Source organism: Anabrus simplex, chromosome 1, assembly GCF_040414725.1.
Source record: "Anabrus simplex isolate iqAnaSimp1 chromosome 1, ASM4041472v1, whole genome shotgun sequence".
NCBI lineage: Eukaryota > Metazoa > Arthropoda > Insecta > Orthoptera > Tettigoniidae > Anabrus > Anabrus simplex.
Genome location: NC_090265.1, coordinates 1,334,435,500 through 1,334,461,250, shown reverse-complemented (window position 1 = coordinate 1,334,461,250; position 25,751 = coordinate 1,334,435,500). Strand labels below are relative to the sequence as shown.

At 36.8% G+C, this 25,751-nt stretch overlaps 1 protein-coding gene across 1 annotated transcript in view; it reads left to right on the top strand.

Moving 5' to 3' along the window:
• LOC136858828 (tubulin polyglutamylase TTLL5) overlaps positions 1-25,751 on the top strand; it is a 463,915-nt gene that overhangs the window by 322,831 nt on the left and 115,333 nt on the right. Inside the window, exon 9 of the mRNA XM_067138637.2 lies at positions 6,843-7,073. Within this exon, the coding sequence (XP_066994738.1) occupies positions 6,843-7,073 (231 nt within the window). The remainder of the gene's footprint in view (positions 1-6,842; positions 7,074-25,751) is intronic.

The following is a 25,751-nucleotide window of genomic DNA, read 5'->3' as shown; positions in this document are numbered from 1 at the left end:
CTTCATTTATTATTTCATCATTATCAGGACAGTTTCTAGCTAAGTGCCCCTCAGTTTTACAAAGAAAGCAGGTGGGTGTATCAGAGGATAAATAAAGCCAGTAATTGGTACCCTCATATTCGATTTGGAGTGAGTCTGGAAGTTTGTTAAAGTCTTCGTTTTGAATATAAATCTGTCTCCGAAAACTGAGAATGTGAGAAAATCCGGGGATTGTTAAACCTGCTCTAATAGGTGATATCTTTGACATTGGTTTAATGCCGAGTTTGAGAAATTCTTCTTCAGTAACAATATTAGGAATCACAGGGCAAACATTGGATAGAATAACTCATTTGTTTTTAGTTAGGAGAGGTCTTATTTCCAAGGAGACATTATTTATGAGAATCTTAGGATGTTTTGAAATTAATTCTTCAACACACTTTCGACTTGCAAGGAAGATACATATTCTTCCATTACATATCCGTGAGACAAATCGGATGTTACTAGGGCTAGTGACTTTTCCAATTGCTAGTATATAATCTCGGGTACTAATACCATTGCAAGATTCAATAACAATAGCTTGATCTTTGGTAGGGTAGGATTGCATTGCTGCAGAGTAACTTAACCTTGGATTGTTAGGAGATTGATTAAGTGTGTTAGGAACAGTAATAGAGGTTGTCATGAGGTTACCTGGTTCACCAGTACGGGTGGGAATTATGCTTTCTTTATTCTGTCGATTCGTGAGGTTACTTGAGACTTGCTGATTTTCATTATTTAGATTCATTGAGTTAGAAAAAACTTGCCGACCTCCATCAACAGAGGCGGCCATTATCGGTTAGCTAACAAGATGAGGTTATAGGTATGAGATTGATCCTTTAATGAACACTAATCTCCACAATGCAGATTTAAAACCACACTCACTACAAAAGTACTTAGCAGCTTCACTCTGGTGCTTCAGACGGTAAAATTTAGCTTAGAATGACCGATTATTCAATAGTTCCAAGCAACAATATTACACGCGAACATCATGTAAGTCACTGCCATCTTGACTTTCATTAAGGATTGTAGACTGGTCATTCTATGTATTCACTAATGGATGAATTTTCAAGTGTTTTCTTAATCACTGGGTGAGTTGGTCATACAGTTAAGGGTGTGCAGCTGTGAGCTTGCATCTGGGAGATGGTGGGTTCAAATCTCACTGTCAGCAGCCCTGAAGGTTTTTTTTCCGTGGTTTGTCAGTTTCACACCAGGCAACTATACCTTAATTAAGGCCATGAGCACTTCCTTCCCACTCCTAGGTCTTTCCTATCCCATCGTCGCCATAAGACTTGTTGGTGCGACGTAAAGCAAATTGTTAAAAAAAATAGAATGTTTAATCAAACATCGTCTGCTCAGTGTTTTCAAGTTAAGCCTATGCCTTTGATTTGAATTTTTATGTATAAATTTTCAAATTTTCCTCTTATCTTTTCATTTAAGGGTATTTTGGAGTCTCTTTCAATGTTTCACATTAACCGACCAGTGTCCTATTTGATTGTTCACCTGTTTTTCCTAAATATATTGCATTGTTGTATTCTCTTTGCTTGTACAAACTTGGTTGGGTAAGATCATTTCTATGTATTTCAACCTATACTTGACAAATCACACTCAGATGAGTGAAATATGGAATACTGTCATGCTTTATGTGTAATTTTTTAACATGTTTTCTATCGTTTGTCATGATCAGGAATGTAATGTTCTGTTCTTATGCTTGTGTCTGAATACATCTATTTGTTGAACTAATTTCTTTGATATTCTTGGAATCCCTCTTATCTCCTTGTAATCTCACTATCTGTATATTGTACCATCTCCCGTTCACTTCTAGTTGCCCAGCTTTTTTTGTTTTGTTATTATGCTTCCACGGCGAACTCACTGCACTTCAATTATTCTTCGTGAACTCTTTTCCAATTACTCTTTGTTAAACTCTGCCCAATTATATTGCACAAGGTAGGCAACCACGTTCAGACACACTCCAGGCTCAATACATGCCTGTAGCATCTCTAGAAGGTATTTGGTAACTAAATTTCTTTGTCTCTACCTAACCCTTTCACTGCTTTGTTGAACCTTATTCAATCAGTTTGGTTGTGAAAGTAATCTTCTTCTAAGAGGTAATTCTTAATTTGTCACTTGATCATTATCCTATGCATGTTTCTTTATAAAAGATGTATCCAGTAAAATCTTTAAGTTTCACTGCATTATATACTGAACACACTGTTACAGCAACTACTCCCTAAATGTTAGTGGCCACTAATACAAACTGTTTATTGTTGACTGTCTACTGTCATTTAAATCCTGCAGCAGAAAACCTTATAATTAGACTAGCTGATGTACCCGTGCTTTGCAACGGGATTCTCAGAAAGATTGTCTTCGTGGTTTTCCTAACCGAAGTCATCTTAGGCCATTACAAAAACTTCAGTAGGGTTGTAGTACTTAAAAGTAATGTTATCATACAAAATACTTGATCAAATGAAAAATCGTACATTTTCTCACTTTAACGAAGAGTACTACAGTGCCGATCTAACAGTCCAAAGTTCCAGTTCTGGAATGACCAGGCCGCAGACAGCCGTGAACACTCCTCTGCCATTATTCCGTTAAATATGCACACTGCTCATTCCAATCAGTGCCTAAGAGTAGGGATTGAATAGCTTGAATGCTATGATGAACCAGTGTGTTACTTACCAGTAATATCAGAAAATTTATGAACCAGGGAAATGGTATGCTAAAGAAGAAAGTTGTCCAACTCCTCATCTACTTCCCACCCATATTCAGGCAGGCTGTTATACTCGGCACGACCAGGCGAGTTGGCCGTGCACTTAGGGGTGCATAGCTGTGAGCTTGCATCCAGGAGGTAGTGGGTTTAAACCCGTACCATAATTAAGGCCTGACCCGCTCCCTTTCCACTCCTAGCCCTTTTCCTATCCCATCTTTGCCATAAGACCTATCTGTGTCGGTGCGGCGTAAAACAAATTTTTAAAAAACTCAGTATACAGCAGTAATCCCATCTATCGGAGATGAGTTGCAACAGGGACACAAAGTACATCCCAACAAACAATGGTCAGTGTAATGTTATTGTTGATCAATGTTATGAGTTTTCTGTATTGTAGGCCTTCACATTTAGTTTTCTTTCGACTCTGTGATATTAGGGCATCTTACAAAATTATTTATAGCATAGACAGTAGTTCTTTATTCCCCTACTTTTCATACCAATTTTCATTAAATCTGTATACCCATTTTCTCGTGTCTCGGCGCTGATATGGGCTTAGCAACAAATATCAAAATTCATGAATATCTCTGTTATCATAGCCGGTACAGTAAAAATGCATAAGACATAAATGATTGTAAATTTAATACTTTGTTTGTTTGTTTGTTTGTTTGTTTGTTTGTTTGTTTGTTTGTTTGTTTGTTTGTTTGTTTGTTTGTTTGTTTGTTGATAGGACCAGTAATAACACAAATGTTTGAGAATTAAATTTTAGGCCTTCCCCTAAACTACCATTTCTCTCAGCGTGAATAAGATTATTTACAGCCTAGATTGTAGCGACTTATTTCTGGACTTTACATACTGATTTTCATTAAGATAGGACCAATAATAACATAAATAACAGAATTAAATTTTTAGGCCTTCCCCTAAACTACAATTTCTCTCAGTGTGAATAAGATTATTTATGGCCTAGATTGTAGCGACTTACTACCGGACTTTACATACCAATTTTTATTAAATTCTCTTCAGCCGTTTTCTTGTGATGTATACACATGTACATACATACATACATATAGACAGATAGACAGACAGAAATTACAGAAAATTAAAAAGTACATTTCCTTGTAACTATGGACATGACTGATACAGAAATATCATCCTTTTTAAATTCTTTGCAATGTACAGAAAAAAACTCTTATTTTATATATACAGATTTTCTCTGTGTAATCTATTGTATTTATTACAAAGCTACAGACAATATACTGTTACATATAGTTATTTTATTGTGATGGGTTTTAACTAATAATGCAAATGACTACTCCATTGACTAGATTTGAACTGAGCCCGTTAAAAATGATGATGTGTAAACGTGATATACCATGGGCTTTCTGACTCTTTTGAAACCATCGAGCAAGTGGCTGTGTGGTTTGTATCACATAGCTATCAGCTTGTATTCAGGAGCTAGTGGGTTCAGACCCCACTATCGGAAGTCCTAAAGATTGTTTTCTGTAGTTTGCCATTTTCACACCAAGCAAATGTTGGGGCTGTATCTTAATTAAGGCCACGGTCACTTCCTTCTCACTCCTAGCCCTTTCCTATCCCATTGTTGCCAGTGTCAGTGCAATGTAAAGCAGACTGCAAAAATTAAAAATATTAAAAATATTTTGAAACTATTAGGTTATACAACACATGTGGCTTGGTCAGTAGACTTGCACTTGCATCAAAGTGTTATGTCATAGTGACACTTGAGAGCTCCCTGTGGAATTCAAAATGTTCTTCATTCCTAATAGCCAGAGTTTTGTAACATGAGGCACTCATCTTAAAATTTTTAGTAATATGGTACCCAGCAATATTACTGGGGAAGGAAATGTCTCTCTTCATAACTTGGAAGGGCAGAAAATTAATTACTCTAACCAAGACGGAGACTAGGAGAGTGAACAACAAGGCAGAACACTCGCTGTTTTTATTCACCACTGTAATGGATTAAAGAATGAAAAGAGTTAAGAGACTCAACATAATCTCAGAGTTTAAAGCTCTTGCCTTTGCAGACGATGATGTAATACCAGGTGATAATAAGGCCAAAGTATAACAGAAGCTGAGTGACTGGAATGTTACATTCAAGCAATTTGGTTTCAAGATAAGCAAATCCAAAACGGTAATGTTGCCTGTTAGTCGATAGAGCATCAGTACTAACATCACTCTAGATGGCTCATAGTTGGAACAAGTGCATAGTACATCGGTTCTGCTACCATGTCAGTGTAGTAACAGATAGACGATCATCTTTAGAAATCATTAGTAGTGTACAGAATGGAGCACAGTTTTATCATCTTGTGAGAAAACTTCTTTGGGTAAGAAAGTTCCATTAATATCAAAATTAATACTCTACAGAAGCTTCTTTGTACCAGTTACCACATACCTACATCCAAACCAACAGAAATATCAGCAAACTACAAGCAGTGTAAATGAAGTGTTTAAGAACTATAATTTAGAAAACAAGGAGGAACAAAATAAGAAACTATGATATACACCATCTTGTCCAAGTGAAACAATCCCTTAGTGAGATCTGTATCAGAGCCAGGCTGAAATGGTTTGATCATCTCAAAACAATGGACCCACAAAGAACAGTTGTATTCTGGTTTGAGAAGGAACTCAAAGGCAAAAGATCAAGAGGTCAGCCAAGGAAGAGATAGATGAATTAGATTGGAAATGATTTAGCTGGGTGAGGTATGGATTTGCAACAGGTTAGAGAAGAAGACACCATGTACACAGATATAAGTAAGTGGAGAGTGCTCATTCACCACATCCAGGAAAAAGGAGGTGGTTCAAGATCAAGATGATGATGAAGATAGCACTTACGATTCCCAGCCAGTGCATCTGGAATGAAAAGTCACATTTGTGTGGTTCAGATTCTGTCTAACAAGAGATCTCTTGACTATGATCGCAATATCAACAGTCGCCTAAAACTACTAGCTTGGCTTAGAATTTTCTTAATTATATAGCTAGCAAGAGCAGAATGCTATTCTTATGAGACTGCATCTGTGATTTCAGATCAATGTCATTTGTTTTTGAGAGATCATAGAAAGGATGAGAAAAATCGCAGAAGACACGACACCAAGCCCTACCACAGAAAAAAAATATATGTAAATTTCTCCGCTACACGGAAAAGCATAGGATCATGGGTATGTTTTTAGGCTTAGAAGGCGATAGAGTGAGTACAGATTCTTTGGTTGTTCCCCTCTTAGTACTTTTACGACATGCAGGGATTGTGGTGGTGGTGATTAAAGAGTGCCCGAGGACATGTTCGGCTTGCCAGATGCAGGTCTTTTGATTTGACTCCCGTAGGCGACCTGTGCGTCGCAACGAGGATGAAATGATGATGAAGACGTCACATACACCCAGCCTCCGTGCCAGCGAAATTAACCAATGATGGTTAAAATTCCTGACCCTGCTGGGAATCAAACCTGGGACACCTGTGGCCAAAGGCCAGCACGCTAACCATTTAGCCACGGAGTCGGACAACAGTATGGCAGCTGATCCATTACACAACATTTCCATGCTATGTCACAAGATAGTTCCCTCCTCCCCATCAAGATCTATCTCCAACAAAATGGCCGCTGATTTAGCACACAATTTTATGGCTATAAATATTCATAAGATACGTATTATGAGAAAATTCTGCTGTCTTTGGTGATATTACTGCATGTAAGGGGCTTTGCTGTGACCTATATGAATCGCTAATCCAAAACAGTGGAAACTTGTTTTACATACAGCGTCATTTTTGCCTTCTGTATATACAGAAGAAGGCAGAGTTCTGGCATACAGTAATAATGTGAGGAAGAAGATAACTAAAGACTTAGACTAGTTGCCTAGTTACCACATTTCTATTTTTATTGTTGTTGTTGTTGTTTCTAAACTATATTATGGTATCAGGTCCAGTAGTCACTAAGAGGATATTCATTGTTGAGAATTGCCTTCTGAGATAATTATCGCATTTCATCTTTATGATCTCAGTGGAAACAAAGGCATTCTAAAGGTGATAGTTCATTTCTAACATAGCAGTTATTAGTCTTTTGTTGTTGCTTCTTTTATATTGTTGGTTATCTAAATATCCAATTCATTTACTTATTTTCAGATCCTATTACTGGCATAGCAAGTACTACATCATCTTTAAATGGTCAGCCATATCCTCTGTTACTGCAGCGTAATTACAACTTGCTGCTACACCAGCAGTTATTTCCTGAACTACGGACGATGTCTATATCAACACCTGATCGCCTTAACCGCTACGAGCGAGCCTTGCTGCAGGGCCATAGATCAAGTTTGGATGACAGACCTACAGATAGGTTGCATTCAGATAAACCTGGTAATGAACAGTTATTTAATGCAACTATTTAATAACTTTAGAAATAATCTAGGATTTTGTCTCTAGCAAATGAAAATTACCAAGAGGAAATTTAAGGAATTAAAGACATAATTTGTTTACATAATACTTATGAATGCGAAGGAATTTCCCCATTATTGACAGGTTATTTGTAGAGAAGTCCGATATATCTGTAAAAATTTAGAGCACATGAGCTTCAGCAAATTGTTGGCCTATTTGTTACCATAATTGAAGCCTTGAAGGTTTTAAGGGATTAAATGGCATTTTCACCTTTACCGTAGTAAGTTACATATCAATCGGGCCAAGCTCCATAAAGCCTCTAAGCAATTCTAACCAGTGTTGGCGGATGGTGTGGGTGCATAATTTACAGATCTTTGTAGTTTCAATGAGGGCATGTGTCTTATTTTCTTTCTTGTTTTATTTAATGCATTTATTTTCACTAGTGAAGATTTACATGGTAGGGTAGTTTATTTGCAAGGTCCATGGAATCTTCTAAAAGGGCTAGAGGTTCTGGTTCATTTGCTTCAAAGCAAATGAAATTGAAAGTGGCAGGGAGGCCATACTTAACCTAAAAGAAACAGTTCATTTGTGGGAAGCCAAGGCCATCTGCAGATGTTAGTTTTCATGAAATAAATTAGTGTAGCTGCATGTGTTTCTGAACAACAATAATGATGGTGATGATGATTATGATGATAATATAATATTTTATAATAATACACATCTGGAATATTAATGTTGGATGGTACACTTGTTTGAGGTGTGAAGAACCAATAGCAGACGCAAAGAATTCAGTGCATGATGAGTTCTTCCAGCAGACCATAACTACCCAGAGAAATTACGTCATGGGGCTGATGAATACTGTTAAAGTGAAAGGTGGTAACAAAAATCCAGCCTCCCAGGCCATAGGAATTAATCAGTTAAGATTAAAACCCTTGGCCCGACTGGATATCGAACCTAGGACACCCTTAGTTCTATATTAACACATCTTCTTCTATCAATTGATTGGATAACTAAAATGTTACCAATATTAAAATCTGGCAAAGACCCAAGCATAGTCTCATTTTATGGACCAGTAGTGCTGTCATCTTGTGTGGTTAAGACACTAGAGAGAATGGAAAAGAATTGATTGAGATGACAATGCAGCTGTTAGTCTCAGACAAGCAACAATAATCTGCTGTGTTCCTGATGGTAAAGGTAATATGCTTCGCATATGCAAAAAACATGGATCTTCCACCAGGAAACAAAGCTATTGAAACTATCGCCAGAAAGAAGAAAATGGGAAAGACATATTATGTAGAGAAAGAGATCTGTTGGTGGTAATTTTACTTGCACTGATCAGCAACTTGTCAGAGACCACATCCTATCTGTTCCTAGATATATCTGCCATTACACTGGGTAAAAATCATACAGAGAATACCTTAGCTCTGACTTTAAAAATCAGTAATGGTCATGGGAAAAGAGGTTGAGTTTTGGGAGAAAGAAGAAATGAAGAAAAAGCACTGATGGTATGAAGATGACTGTAAGAAAGCAGTGGAGAGCAGATGAAGGGCCTGGAGAGACTGGAATAACAAGAAAAACCCTGGAAAATGGGAGATCTTAGTAGAAGCGAGGAAAGCAACAGCCAGAACAATAAGATGGACCAGAAGAGACAAGATTGAGAACAACTTTAGAAAGAATAACACCATAGACATTTTTGGAAAGTTCAAAGAAAGAATGACAGAATACAAGGGCAGAGAACTGTTCATAAGAGATAAGAAAGGGAACTTGGCCATAAGTGTGAAGGAGAAGATCTGTGCTGTCCAGACTCTTTCTGAAAAGAGTAGATGAACAGCTAGACAGTACAATAGGAGGTTACAAACTGGTTTTTAGGGAAGGATGAGGGTGCACAAAACAGAACTTTACTCTGAGCCACAACCTCCAACAAGGGATGAGGTTGCACAAGCCATAAGGGATCTGGAGAATAACAAGGCAACCAGAGGTGACAGAATATCGGTGGAGATGATTACGTGGGGAGGCAGCAAGGTAATAGACAACATGACCCAGGTCATTACTCAGATATGGGGGACAAAGAAATCACCAGAAAGGTAGAAGAATGCAATCATAGTACCGATACACAAGAAAGGGGACAAGAGGGACGCAAACAACTCCAGAGGGATATCGCTATTAGAGGTCGGCTTCAAGGTTTTCTCCAGACTCTTCCTGAAAAGAGTGGAAGAACAGCTAGACAGTATAATAGGAGATTACCAAGTGGATTTAGGAAAGGATGAGGTTGCACAGTGCGTGACTCCTCAGTTGTATTATAAGCACTTGTTAGATCAATTAATATAAAGGGAGGTGTACATTTGCATGTGGTTTGAAGTTAAAGAATGTGTTCATGGAACGAGGCTAAAAACATATTAAAACACTGCACATCTTAGGAAATTCTTAAAAATTAGTGCTTCATGATGAAGTGAACATCTTGTTTGAAACACTTTTTGTTGGATGTGAAGGGCTTATTACATTTTTTGAAACAGAACATAGACTTTGGTTTGAGTGAATTTTTCAAAGAGAAGTGAAAATTTATAAATTGAGATGTTGAGAAATTTAGATATATTAACTATGATTTGATCAACATGTTGTTGATTTAAGAAACAGATTCTTGATATGGATGGTATATGTTTTTGGAACAAACTGGATACTTTCTTATCTTCTGATGTTATGTCGATACAGCCCAAATTGTTCAAATGGATGAGTTTGGAAAACAGATTAATGTTCAGAAAGACAGAAAGATATTTGTAACTTTTAGAAGTGTAAGTCACTCTTAATGAGTTGTGGCTATTTATGGGCAAGTCAATAAGTATCTGTGCAATTTTGCTCTAATTATCTTTAGATTGGTTCTATAGCGTTCTGTGTTCACCAGCCGCTAGATGACACCGTTCTCTACTTCTGTGGTAGGTTTCAGCGTTATTGTGATGTAGAGATGGCTGCGCCACTCTCTGCTTGCACCAAGGAAGAACAGCAGAACCATAGCTATTGTGCATATGGTTTGCTACATCACCAACAATCACTCATCTGCTATTCAGAATCATATCATGCACTTGTTCAATATTGGCATCTACAGCTGCAGATGGACGCCCAGATCTTTCCTTATCCTTCACGCTTGTGCAACTCCTTTTGAACTGTTCAATCCACTGCTAAACACTTTGCTGTGGCAAAACATTGTCCCCGTATTGTGCTGAATGTCTTCTACGAATTTCCGCACCTGGTATATATCATATTCACAAAGACGCACACAGGAGATGCTGTAAGTTGTGTACACTACTTTATTTACAAATTATATACACACACACATTAATTAATGAATCACCATCTTGACAAACATTTGACTGCTACATTAGCATGTCAACCGATTACCAACACAACAAAATCACAACACGAGTTCACTTTACTAACGACTTTCACTAGCAACTCTCACTAACAGCTAACTCTACACTGCCTCCCAAGGCTGCCTCTTTATATATATTGCCCGGCCAGTATTCTAGAAAAGTATGACCCAACATGTTTTTCTCGAGTCTCCAATAACCTATGTACAAATGGATCGAACATTCTGTAAACCTCGAGTGACAAAGATGTGTTGTCCTGGACTACTACCCTGTGTTGCACAACATTATGTTGGAATTTATACATCATATTTACAGGTAATAATAAATTATATACTATTAATTACACGTTCTCACATTAAATAAAGTCATTTTAATATACATACAGCAGACGCATCATAACATAACCTCATATGTTTTGTTACACAAGACAGATCATACAACACACAAATAATAATTGATACGACCACATTTTATACCAGATAAAGTCCATACATAACTACGTAAATAATAATACCAATAGATGTAAACAACTTCATAGCCACACCTGCCAAGTAGTAGTAGTAGTAGTAATAATAATAATAATAATAATAATAATAATAACAACACCTACTAAACAAGCTCGATATATTCACTATTTACCTATGGGTTTAGAGAATTGTTTCCAAGTTAGACTAGTCCATTATACTTGCATCATACACCCTCAGACCACAAAAAACAGATTATGGAACGGAAACAATCAATCAGTCACTACTGATCTGCATTTAGGGCAGTCGCCCAGGTGGCAGATTCCCTATCTGTTGTTTCCCTAGCCTTTTCTTAAATGATTACAAAGAAATTGGAAATTTATTGAACATCTCCCTTGGTAAGTTATTCCAATCCCTAACTCCCCTTCCTATAAACAAATATTTGCCTCAATTTGTCCTCTTGAATTCCAACTTTATCTTCATATTGTGATCTTTCCTACTTTTAAAGACACCACTCAAACTTATTTGTCTACTGATGTCATTCCACGCCATCTCTCCAATGACAGAGTAGTGTGGCCATATTTACGCCATAACAGCACAAGCTGTACTGATCTGATAACGCTGAAACCTACCACAGACATAGACAATGGTACCATCTAGCGGCTGGTGAGCACAAACACCATAGAGCCAACCTAAAGACAATAACAGCAATATTGCAGATATTTGTTGACTTGCCTACGTACTGTAGTTTAAACTGAATTCATTCGCAATCCATAATTTACAAATATTATGTTGAATATGTTGATATTAAATTCAGTTTTTATATATATTTTATTTCTTCATTAGTGAAAGTTGTTCTTTTGATCACAGAATTGTTTATTATTAAAGGAAAAAGATAACATTTACGTTAAACTGGCTCGCATGACTCCAAGAGTTACAATCAGAGGTCGAAGTCAAATATAGTTGTACATAGGAGACAATAGCATACTTAGTAAGCCATTCATTACTATACCTTCATATTGAGTTTTACTTATCTAGAATCAAGTAATAAGACTGTTCTTCCTTTTGTCTTAAGAGTCAAGCAAGTTTGTAAAATTTCTCAAAGCAATGGGATAGAGGAATGTTCAACAGGAGTTGCAGTTACAAACATTTACAGACACATCTATTAGAGTGGTTGCCTTGACTTTATAAGGCCATTTGTTTTTAGACAAAATATTTTTAAAAAGGAGATAATTGATAATGTTGTTATTTTATTGAGACAAAAATTTGGAACACTAGGCCATATAATAACTTCCATTAACTTTTATTTAAGCTGACATATAATAATTTTATTTCTAATCTAATATTTCCTGCATCACCTGACTTTGTTCGACAGCACACCTTTACTTTTGTTTTGGACTTATTTATTTTCACCTTGTATTCCTTGCTCAAGACTATGTCCATACCATTCAGCAGTTTCTCTAGATTTTCTACATATTCAGGTAAAATAACAATATCATTGATAAATGTCAGGGTTTGGATTTCCTCTCCTTGGATTGTCATTCCCTTTCCAAATTCCTCTTTGATTTTGTTTATTGCCTGTTCTATATAAAAACTCGAAAGAAGTTGGGGAGGGGGGATGCAACCTTGCCTCACTCCTTTACAGATTACGGCTTTTTCAAATCCCTTGATTCTTATCACTGCAGACTGATTTTTGTACAGATTGTAGATAATTGTCAATCTCAAATAGCTTGGTCCAATTAACATTATTGAATGCTTTTTCTACATCTACATGGGCTTGTCCTTCTTAATTTGATACTCTAAGATCAGACGTAAAGTCAGGTTTGCTTCACGTGTTCCTACCTTTCTTTAGAAGCCAAATTGATCTTCTCCCAACTCAGTTTCCACTTGTCTTTCCATTTCTCTGTAAATAATACATGTTAAAATTTTGCCAGTGTGAGATACTAAACTAATGGTGCAGTAGTTTTTACACTTGTCAGCACCAGCTTTCTTGGGAGTAGGTTTAACAACATTTTCCTATATCATACATCTTACACGCTAAGTAGAATAACCTCGCCATGCTGATTTCTTCTAAGGTAGTCAGTAATTCTGAAGTAACGTTATCAATTCCAGTTGCTTTGTCCCTATTTAGGTCTCTCAAAGCTCAGTCAAATTCTGACATTTTATCAGCATCAACAGCCTCTTCTTGGTCCAGAACCATATTGTCTACGTCTTTACCTTGATACAACTATTACAAGATATTAGAATCATTCCGTATTCACAGTTTTCACTTTATAAAGGTAAAAAATTAAGTGTATCCTAATTCAATACATCATATATTCCATCTAGATGGAGTAATAAAATTCAAACATGTTTTGGCTCGTTTGAGTCATCTTCAGACCATTACTTTGAGAAGGCCAGGCCGTTTGAGAGGACAACCACCTTCTAAACACCATTGGAACTTCATTGACGGTTTCCACTAGGTCACTTACAGTTTACCATGCATCTGTCATCTCCTCTAACACAGATTCTCATTTTATGTCATGGCCCTTCCGACCTTTTATAATAAGGCAAACCAACCAGCCAACATTATGATACGATAATCAAGAATGGGACCGCTAGATTGAGAAGAATTGAAAATGCTGCTGTTCTAAAGCTTTAAATTTCATTGGTGTTTTTCCTTGTCACGTTATCTTGCACGTTATCTCAGGCTTGGTTTCTCAAACTTTTTCGCTCCCGCTCCCCTCCTAGCCATTTGATGTGATGGTTTTCTACAAAGACAGATTTTCGGCCTGAATTTTCTACACAGTTATTTCATCCTGTTTTGTATTTTTACAAAACCTGTAACATACCCACTGTTGCCCACAGATGTGTGACAAAATGTGACGTGGCAGGTCACCTTAATTTTAATATAAATAATCTCTCATTGTTTCTCCATAAACAATATCTCATGGGCACCAGCCTTCCAGCTTATGGCTTGAAAACGATAGTTGATGATTAATAATAATAATAATAATAATAATAATAATAATAATAATAATAATACGTGATGAGACTCTAAATACTCCCAGACGTGGGGTGACGGAACACTAACCATTAAGTACACACTAACTTGTAATTTATGCCATTAGCTCACCATTTGTAGACTCTGTTATCTGGATACGATATATGTAGCAGCTGATGTTCGATGGACCTCTCGTACAGGTGTCGTCATCTCTGGTTGTTGATTCCTGTATTATTTCTGATTCGTGCATAGTCCACTAGCTGTACTACGACTTCCCTGACTTTAACACTTCCTACTGTACTCCTTACATAAAGTCGTAATGAGTCCTAATTTTAATAGCAAAATCACCTTGGGTTACGTTCATGGAGAGAATATATTCGTATTCTTCCGTATTACAGAACTATAGTGTAACTAAATACATAAAATCTCTCCTACCCTATACCAGTCAAAACTAGTCTCTCGTTGACTTTATCTCTCGTCATTGAGATAAACAGGTCTCAATGAGAGTAAATTTTGAGTAGTTCTCTACTCAGATATGAAGTGAACAAAGTTAAGATTAAGACCTTCTCCGATGTAAGACGTACATCCCTCCTCCAATGTAATGATAGTATCTCCTTCCAATAGTCCTTCGAAAAGTAAGTCAGTCCTTAGAATCGTCCTCTCCAGCTCTTGTCGTTGGTGTATATAGGCTCCAAAGTCTTCCTCCATCAACCGTATCACATGGTCGAGTAAGATCTGATGTACTATCCCTTCTCCTACCCATAGCTGTATATCCATCATGTAGCTTCATAACGTCCATTCACATAGGTTGAACTTTCCCACGAAATCAAAGCGTCAGGTAGCGAACTTCGAAAAGTAGGCGTTAACAAGGTTTTAACTGTCTCCTCAGAGTATGCAAAGGGTAAGATCTCTCATAAGCTTGATTACGTACATTTCCTGGTAATGGGCTGAAATTAGCCTGGTGATTCCGGTCACCTGACCTAGACTACAGGAAATTCACTGCAAGTTATTAATACAAATGATGATACTCAACAAGTCGTTCGTTCAGAATACGTTATAGCTATGAAACAAAGACATGAAATGATGATGTGAAATGGATGACCAAAAACACACACACACACACACTCTCTCTCTCTCTCTCTCTCTCTCTCTCTCTCTCTCTCTCTCTCTCTCTCTCTCTCTCTCTCTCTCTCTCTCTCTCTCTCTCTCTCTCTCTCTAAAATGACATACCAGTGATTAAATATATACATCTTTTCAATTACTTACACAGTTCGATAATTAGTACCTGCTGTGATGTTCCAAACATCACAAACCTATATTTTGTAAACTAAGAGGTCCGCAACCTCACCATATGCACTTATTGTTCATTTCCATCAGTATCATTTGTTTTCATTTCTTTTCTTCTTAGGTTAACACAGTTTTTAGTTTCAATTATGTTTTGTATTAACTCCTGTTCCATGAATTTTATTGCAGCGAGTTGTTTTTTGCTCCACATGATGATGTAAATATTGTATATTGTGCTAATTTTGTTTCCGTCTAGGCCCTGTCTTGTTTTTTTCATTTGTCCCTTCATTATGTTTTTTTTGGCATTTTTAGCTTGTATTATGTAAATTATTTCAAACCCCCCCCCCTCCTTTTTTTTTCACTGAAGTTGGCTCCTTCTTCATTACTCAATCTAAATGTTGTTCCTGTTAGTCACCACTTTTCAACCTTAATTCGATTTGTATCATCCATTTTACAAACTAAAATCAGACAGTTCAACTTCAGTAATGCTTGTATATCAGCCCAGGTCAGAACACAAAAACTAAGTCAACAGTATATAGATACCAGTTGAACCACACCAAAGGACAACAGAAAGCATTGAAACAGAAAAACTTCCAGCACAAGAGTGTTTTAACGATCAACACCTCACAGTTTTTAACTTTCATCATGCTTCAAAAAAAAAAAAAATTAACCACCATTTCGTGTGTTTCCTATGTTTTTAATGCATCATACATATCTTACTGAGGATGACCCAATGCCAGGTCGAAATATGTCTATTTATGTGTGAACTTTCTTCTCATTTGGATGTAAAATATATAGTATTGACTAGGAGGATTAAAATAGTTTTTGTACAGTTTTGTAAGAAGTCCAACCGTCAATACGGATTCAGCAATGAGATTCATAGTCGGTAATGGGAATGCCATCCAGGCAAGAAAGATACGATAGTACAAAAGTGAATTTTTTGTTGTTGTTGCTATTTGCTTTACATTGCACCGAGACAGATAGGTCTTATGACGATGATGGGATAGGAAAGACCTAGGAATGGGAAAGAAGCGGGCATGGCCTTAATTAAGGTACAGCCCCAGCATTTGCCTGGTGTGAAAATGGGAAACCACAGAAAGCCATCTTCAGAGCTAATAGTAATAGTAAAAGATGCACAGGAACACTACAAGAACTAGATTCACTCAATTAAAGACAGATAAGACTTGGATATGGGAGGAAATAAATTTTTTACTTAAGAAAACGTCATATTTGAACAAAAACTTTACGAGGCCCACTTGGAAATTACCGCACTTTTAGCCCCATTAGAATGGAATTCACTAAAAAAAACATGACAAATAAACTAGAGAGAACACACTATCCAGTAAAAAACTACACTAGACAAAAAATGGAACTCACTCATAACCTCAAAAAAAAAAAAAAAAACCAGAACTCAAGAAACTTTGTCAATATAACCAATACAACTGAAACCAACATCAAATCCAAAGGTTTTCATTCACCAGTTATGAACTTGAGTAAAGTAAGTCTGAGCAAGGATGACCTTGAAATTCTGAGTAGTGGACCCAAACATAATTGGCCCACCACCTCCAGACATGATAGTTTAATTACCACTCTAGTAGAAACAGAAATGGCAGTCAATAAATTACCCTTAGATAAACAGGAAGAGATAAAATATGTTATGAAAAACAAACTTTTATCTTATCACAAATAAGTATTTAATCATAACACAGACCTATCCATTAATAAGAAAGTTAAAAACCTCAAAGAAAATTTAAAGGTTAATGACTTAATACCAACTAAATCTGATAGAGGGAATGTAATAGTAATCATGGAGAGGAACAATTATATTAATAAAACACATTCATTTTTTACAAAAAACAAATTTGACATAATCAAGAAGAAGCCCTTAAAAAATCTTCATAAAGAATTAAAATCAATAGTCATTAATAGTACTTTCCTTTTCAGTGAATTTGAAAAGAAAAATCTCATTGCCATGAACCCTAGGTTACCCGTAGCAAAATCATTACCAGAAATTCATGAAGCTAACACCCCTATATGACCTATTATCAAGTTTAGGCATAGCCCGATGTACAAAGTATCTCAATTTATTCAAGATTTCCTTATTACACATTATCACTACTAAGCAAACCAAACGATAAAGAACTCCATAGACCTCTGCGAAAGAATAAAACATATAAAGGTACCAGAACACCACAATATCCTTTGATTTGATGTTGTCAATATGTATGCCAATATCCGGTTAAAACCACTATACAGTTGATACGGAATAATTTAACCAAATTCAGTAAATTAAGCATTGGTGAAATAGATGAGTTCATAGCCCATTAAAATTCTCCTTAAGTAATAATTATTTCATTTTTAAGAATAAAATCTACCTCAGACAGGTATGCCTATGGGAGCACCATCCTCAAGTATTTTGGCTAACATATATGAGGCACTCAGGGCTAGATAATGGTAAGCCACATTGAGGAAATTGGGTTCAAAAATTTCCATAAATCAGGTGATGGACATAAGAGGTATGTTTATTGAATGATAAGGTACTACATACATTAAGGTATTCTTTTAACCCCTCAGCGCCGACCTCTATACGTTTTATAGATCCTCTTTTCTTCTGTAGCCGCCGACCTCTATACGTGGTATAGACCCATGAATGGCTTCGCATTTACGGCTATAGCGCGAAGAGTTTTGGAGTTATGGATTTGCAAATTGTTTTGTTTCCAAGAAGAAATGTTGGGGTTTATCAGTGTTGTAAAATAAGAATGAGGATCGTTAAAATGTAGTTGTTTTTGTAAGGGTAAATGTTTGTCAAGTAAGTCTGAGCACTAGTAATCTGTGCTTTTTTAAAACCTGTTTGCTTCATTCTTTCCTACGTAATAAAATAAAGAAATGATGATATGAGAAGTTTGTCTTTTCGCGTGATGTTCTTTGCTCTATTTGTACATTGAGAGTGCAAAATATTTATCATATTGTCTTTATTTCTCGGCTTGTAATATTTTCGTAACTCTCCACGAGCGCTCTGTGTAGGCATTAGTTAGTGCTGCTTTCTGTCATACGATACGAGAACCAGTTGTTCATGGTATATATCTCGCTTGAAAGACGATGTCTTGACCTTTTATCTGAAATCTGTATCGAGTTGGTTTTTTTCGCCATGAATGTTATTCCCCTCATTCAGTTTCGTCCTGCTGCAGCTTCATCAGTCCGTGTGACGCGCCGCGCTCGGCCGTGGGTTGACTGACAGTAATGTGCTTGAAATATTGTATAATTTAGATGAAAGTTTAGTTGGAAGTAGTAGTGACAGTATTATCAGCAGTGATAATTAAATAAATGATGCGGCTGTGGCAGATGCCATGGTAAATGATGAGAGTGATGATGAGGAGGAACCAGTATTTGGAAATTTCGTGTAGGAGACTATTGATAATTATACAGGTCAAAGGGAAGTTTTCAACAGTGAATTCGGATTCCTAAATTCTCTAATAATATCAAGACAAGTCACAGGGACAAACACCGAGCAGTTAGGCCTGTCTTATCGGGTTCAGCTGGAGGAAGGTTTGTTTACATAATCAGTTCGCTCGGCCGGGAAACGAAATATTCAAGGCCGGCGCGCATCAGATAATACAGTTCCAAGGTTGCAGGAAAGACATTTTATCATGAAATTATCACACAAGGGTGAGAAATACAAACCTCAGAGACGTTGTATCGTGTGTTCAAAACACGGAGAAAAGACGACGTCGGTGTACTGCTGCCAGGAGTGTGACGTGGGTCTCTGTCTCGAAGAGTGCTTCGAACTCTATCACATGAGACTAAATTACTAAGGTAATGTGAAATAATTATGTCATTATCTGCATGTACATAGTTCTATCATAAGGAATTCAAAATTTCGTGAATATCGGGCTACTCTTATAATTGTAGTAACGCTTTAAGCGAATCAATGTATTTCAGTCGCGCGTAGTTGAAATCTCATCCGGCCGCGGGGTAGGAAGCTCCTAAAATGGTTGCGACGCTGAGGGGTTAACATGAAATGGAACCTTTTTAACTAATGGATATAGTAAAAATAAACATTAAGTACAAGGAATTCATATAATTTTGTGGCTTGTCGTTGTGTATCACCAAAATATCAGTGCCGACATTTGGCTTTACTGATCACCAATCACGTCACTCTCACCGTCATCTAAGAAACTGCCATCAATTAATTCAGGTTCATCAACCTGCTCTGTGGTTTCGTACTGAGTCAGAGATAAATAATATTCATGATGCACCGCAGGTACGTAGGGAAGCAGGTCCATGACATCAGACAGTTTCTTATGCTGTATCGGAATGGGTCTACGATATTTTGGTGTAAAAGTCGCAATCCATGATGTCAGTGTAGGACGGCCACGCTTCTTGACATTAATTTGACGGAAGTCTTCGGGAACACTGTACTCTTCACCCTTAAAAATAAAAAATAACGTCCATGTTACAACATGTTTATGGAATATATTGTATTACTAATTTAATATTAATTTGATATTCTGTGCCGGCTCCCCTGAATAATAATATTTATTATTATTATTATTATTATTATTATTATTATTATTATTATTATTATTATTATTATTATTATTTAATTAAAGTAATTATTTTTCTAATATTATTCAATTCTGGTTAATAGCTATGTTTAAGTACATACCCGATTATGCTGGCGTTTACGTTTAGCCCTTTTACGCAACTCTGATGTTTGCTGTCACCATCGATGCCTTCCATTCTTAGCAGGTGAGATGGGCACCTCTCTAACAACAGGAACTAAGTCTTCATCCTTGCAGAAGAAAGAAGAATAAAAAACTAATAGCATGAACCTATGAAACTACACTGAACAATACAGCAATTTAACAGCTATATAATGGCAAGCTACAGTAACCCCTATAGCAATTACCTAGTGATGCCCATCTAAGTTTAACAGTCATTTATGGTTACTTGGCTCCATATAAATAACTTAGAAATTGTTCCATAGTTCATAGTTCCATTAAATATTAGTGTTATCTAACAGTACTACACGCACTGCATTGTCATGATAAGCCACATTGTCACATGCTATAATATGGCAAGCCACATAATAACACTTTGTTAATGCTTATCTCTAATGATAATGAGATATCACATGGATTTGGCTGATAATCCACATCTACAACACTGACATTGCACGAGGATTCACTATCAAGACAATCGGCTTCCGAATCGGTTCCAAAATGCATGTTTTCATCGGAACAACAGTTCACACTGTTTCCTGTGGAAGACGCCATCTTGCTGCGGCTCACCATACTAAAACATACAAAAGACGTGCTGTGTCTTGGTGCAATAAATAACAACAGTGTGTGTGCTGCCATCTCTTGGTTTCTTCAGATACTGCTCCTCCAATGGCTTGCCATCCTCTAGCAGATATGAAATGCGTACAAATCTCAATATTGTTCAGTGTGTGGCTTACCATTATCTAGCCCCGAGTGCCTCATATATGGACCACATAGAACACACAAACATCATAGATAAGATCAAAGCTATAAAATACTGGATACGTTGCATCGACGATGTGCTTGCCATCATACATAGCAGCGTTAACAAAGAAAATGAAATTTTAGAACTACTCAACAGTTTAGATCAGAATATTAAAATCTCTATGGAAATGGAGAACAATAACTCGCTTAATTAAGACATAACATTATCACGTCGTAAGAACAATCATCTGGAATTTAATATTTATCGGAAACCAACTTGCACTGCTAACACCATTAAACAAAATTCAGTATATCCTGAAGCTCACAAAAAAGCTGCCTACAATAGCATGTTCAAAAGAGCTTTAAAAATCCCGCTCTCAAAGAAATTTTTGAAAAAAGAAATCAAGACCATCCGCGAAATAGCTTTGAACAACAGATTCAGCTCAAAATTTATAAATACGCTAATCAATAAACATACTAACAAGCCCACAACTACTTTAGCGAAAGAGTCAAAAACTAAAGAAAAATGTGCCACATTCACACCTAGCAGTAATAATATACACATAATCAGCAACGTAGTAAGAAAAACAGAACCTAAAAATTGCTTTCAAAACCAGCAACACTAATGAAAGAATATTATTTAAACTCTCACACAATAACTACTAGAAATAAATATACAAATTCTGGGATATATAAACTGGAATGTCAGGGATGTGGGTCAAGTTACATCTGACAAACTGGTAAGAACTTCCTCGTAAGATATACAGACCATTGCAATGCTCTAGAACATAATAGTTTCTTTGATATGAGTAGGGCTCAGATTGATATGCTCGATAAAATCTCCAGATATGCTCAAAAACCATGTGTTATATGCTCGATAGATATGCTCGAAAAAACCGTTATATGCTCGATAGATATGCTCGAAAAACCATTATATGCTCCATAGATATGCTCGAAAAAACATTATATGCAGTTAAATATGCAGAATATATTCGAAAAACACCATTAATAACTATAGAAAGGGAAGTGAAACTAAAAATCCAATAACATATCTTTATATAAGAGCTTTATTTTCTAATTGTATGATACACTGCGATATACTCGCATTCAAGTTTCAAGTATATACAGTATATGAGAAATTTTCGTATAAAAGTTACAGTTTAAAAGTTCATTTACAAGATGTTCAGAATTAGGCGAGTCATTGAAGTAGATCTGCATTGCTCTGTACAACAAGAATTTTTTCTATCTTTTCAGTTTTGAATGATTTTCTTAAATCAGTCAATAAAAGTTTCAATGATGAGAATGATCTTTCGACGTCAACTGACACGAGAGGTAAATACTTGAATGATGCTGCTTCTTGTGCAGAGTAGTTCGGAAAATCCTCTGACAGTGCAGACTCGCCACGCAGCATCCTCTCCAAGTCCAACGCTGCACTCCAACCGGGATTTTGAGCCAGCACGAACTCCAATTTTTGTTTCACGGTTTTCCCAGTCTCTCCAGGCTACGAGTCTGCTTCTTGGATGACTCCTTGTATTGTAGTGACCACTTCAACCAACTCCATCCCTCGCAATTCCAACTTTAGGATGGCCTCAGGAATGACACTCGTGTAGGCTTTTATGAAAGTCAAGGATGGCATCAAGCCAGCCTTAGCTTTCGCGATGTACTTGTTGTCCACCTCATCAAATGTATTGATCACCTGGAAAAAATATAAATGAAAAGCATTAGCCGAGGATAACTGAGAAAATTACAAAATTAGGCGCCGTATGATGGAGTAAAGATAAAAGATATGAAAAGAATGATAGAGAAAACCTCGAAAATGAGAAGATTTTAAACATTTCAACTAGTCTTACCTCTTTAGTTGCCCTATGATTTTCAGCGTAATGCAAGGCAGCCAATATCCAAGTTCCCCATCGCGTCAATATGGGCTCAGGAGGTAAAGGGAGCTCTGGATGCATCATCTTGAAGGTTCGGACGCGAGAAGGAGCCTTGACAAAAAATTTCTTCGCTGAAGAAACGACCCTGTTCACGCTGGGCGATTTTTTGCGCAGCTCCTCAGCAACTCTGTGCATTGCATGGGCAAGACAAATAACATATAACATCTTCGGGTAGAGAAGCTTGAAGCTCTTCCCAGCCTTAATCATGTAGGGAGCAGCATCAGTCACCAATGCGAGTACTTTGTTTACCTCCTCGTCTGAAAAGGTTGGCCACAGCAAGCCTGAAACAGGAATGCACAAAATGAAAGGTGAACCGTTCAGTTAATGGGATTCTGACATGTCGTACGACTGTAAGAGATATTTAACTATCAGAACTATCAGAGTCTTCACTGAGCATACGTAGAATGCATTGAAATTATAGCAAGACTGTACTTATTCTTCTTTGGCAAAATGCTCAAAAATTAAATTAACAAAAATATACTTACGCAGAGCTGCTTGCGCTGTTCGCACAATGGTACCATGGTTTGTCACATCTAGCTCCCTGCACAGAATTAGGTGGCCCTTCGGCGGTTCACTGGGACTGAGTTTTCCAACAATAACGTTGGCTATGTATCTTCCACAACTGTCTGTGGTCTCGTCGATAGATAACCAAATTGGGTGGCTCCCGATGTCGTCCCTGATTGCGTGTACAACCTGGTGAAGAAAGTACCTGAATGAATATTCTTCGTGGAATGAAGGTATTATTGAGAGATTACCTTCATTACGACAGAGCCAGATCCATGTTAAAATTACTTCTAAATTGTTTAAACGAGAATGCGGAATACGGCAATCGTGTATGAATTCATACCTTTTCATACTCTGAAGAAACATAAATTTTACGTAGGGTCGACTCATGAGACAACTCTCGTCCTGCAAAGTCCTTGAAGAGAGCTCTAATCTCAGCATGTTCAACCTTGTAGAGGGGTATGTTGGCACTTAAAAATGCCCTACAAACTCTGGAAGGGAACTCGTCCGAGTGCTGTTGCTGATTGAACAAAGGTTCTATCAGCACTTGTTTCTTCGATTTCCTTTTTTTAAATTGTTCAACTTTTGCTGAGTGCCCACTTGTGGCTTTATGTTGATAAAATTGAAAACCCTTTGAAATCTTGATCTGAAAGTAAATAGGTAGGTACGCATAAGTGAGAAAAAATACATTGAATGAATAAAAATAAAGCATTGTGGAGTACGAAATTATTTTCAAATATTGCAGTAGAAATACGAGGACCCTCTCAACGATCCCATGAAAAACCAGCAAATCCAAACGTCAATTTCCATCTCGGAAATGTAAAATCTGAGGATCTAACGGGTCTACACTCCGAATTCTTGGACTTCTCTCTACTTACCTAGTAGGTAGGCACCGTATGCTGCACATACGGCTTACTTGAAATTTCAACCGTTTGACCAGTAACATCTTTAAGAACATAGGTGTGAAAATGTCAGTAAGAACTTACCTCTTTTTCGCACATTTTGCAGAAAAAAATTTTCCCGTCAGTAGAAAACGAGTCAGGGTCTTCCTTTGCACATCGTCGAAGTAAAACACTCAGAGATTCCTTAACTTTAGGCATTGCGTACTTGGAAATCACAAGAACTCGATAGGTATGTACGGATACGATTACGAACTGAGAACTGAAAGTAGAATGCAGAAACTTCACTTGACCGGGTCGGATCTTCCACCACTTCATGGGAAAAGCCACCTGAACAATACTGGTTCCCAAAATAGGCACACCACTAAAATACCTCAGATTTCAAAGTGAAAGGATGCTTGGGGCTTCCAGAGCTTATCTGATAAGTCGCACTCTAATCCGGCAGAGGCCAATTAATGCGTGTGGATGACCTCAGTAAAGGTTAAAAACCTGCAGTTCTATTATTCCCACCAGATAGGCTTTTCAATAATTATTTCTGTTTTAGAACCTTAAGGATGGTCAGGACCCAAATTCGGGGAGAATTCGAAGAAAAACAAACTATTTAGACGAAAACCACAAGAATGTGCATTTATATGCTTCTATTCGGAAAACTGCGGTTTTATGCATTTATATGCTTGATAAATTTAAATTCTGTTGGTCCCAGAGAGATGAAAATACTACCAAAAGGCTTCTTTCAGTGTGTACTATTCAGGAAAAAAATATGCTAATATGCTCGAATCCGAGCCCTAGATATGAGTAACCATCACAAAGACTATGAACACAGTTATAATATGTGCAGGCGACTTTCACAAAGACTATGAACACAATTATATTACAATAAATCAAGATCTAAAAATTCTACAATGTGAACAAAAAGGTCCACTACTCAACACTTTAGAGAATTTTTACATCAGTATGGATCAATGTAAGAACCCAGCCCTCAACTTAAATGGGACAAATGAAGAAATGAACATAATATGGGAAACTTTTATTCCGATAATTTGTAGAAAATATCAGCAACATAAGAACTCACAATTATTACACTTGGTTTCAGTCACCACCCCCATTATTCCGCAAACTCCCATTTCACAGTTAAAATTGAAATAATAAATAAAGAGGTTCAACCTATTCAATACAAAAGAATAAGAAATTCAGTGATTACATTCTTATTTAATAATAAGTAGAAGTGGTACCGGTCTCGACCCTAGTCCAGGTCATCATCAGCCGATTAAAAAATGAAAAACAATGCATAGGAAAAAGAAAATAAAAGATCAAGTTCACTCCGGATCAGTAGAAGAGGCGATATAAAAATGACGGGGGTAGACACTGTAAAATTCAGAAGAAGTAAAATGTAAGTCACTGCAACACCCTCAAACAATACAAGTAAATGACAAGCGTCATTGGGACGTGCGCATACAAGATAAACAGAAAAAAGGGGGAATGAAGCAAATCAGTAAACAACATCATCAAAGGAAAAATGGAAGAGTGCAGAACCTAACCCAAAAGAAATAAGATTAGAGGATGGGATAATTAGGAATTGCGACAGACATCGCCCAAATAACACCAACATAAAATTTTAGATTAAATTTATATTTAAAAGAAAATTCATTTTTACATATTACTTAAAATAAAAAAATCATTAGACCCCAATTAATATAATCAACTGGAGAAAATAAAATTATTTTTTTTGTATCCCTGAAAATAAGTCAGATAACTAATCTAGATA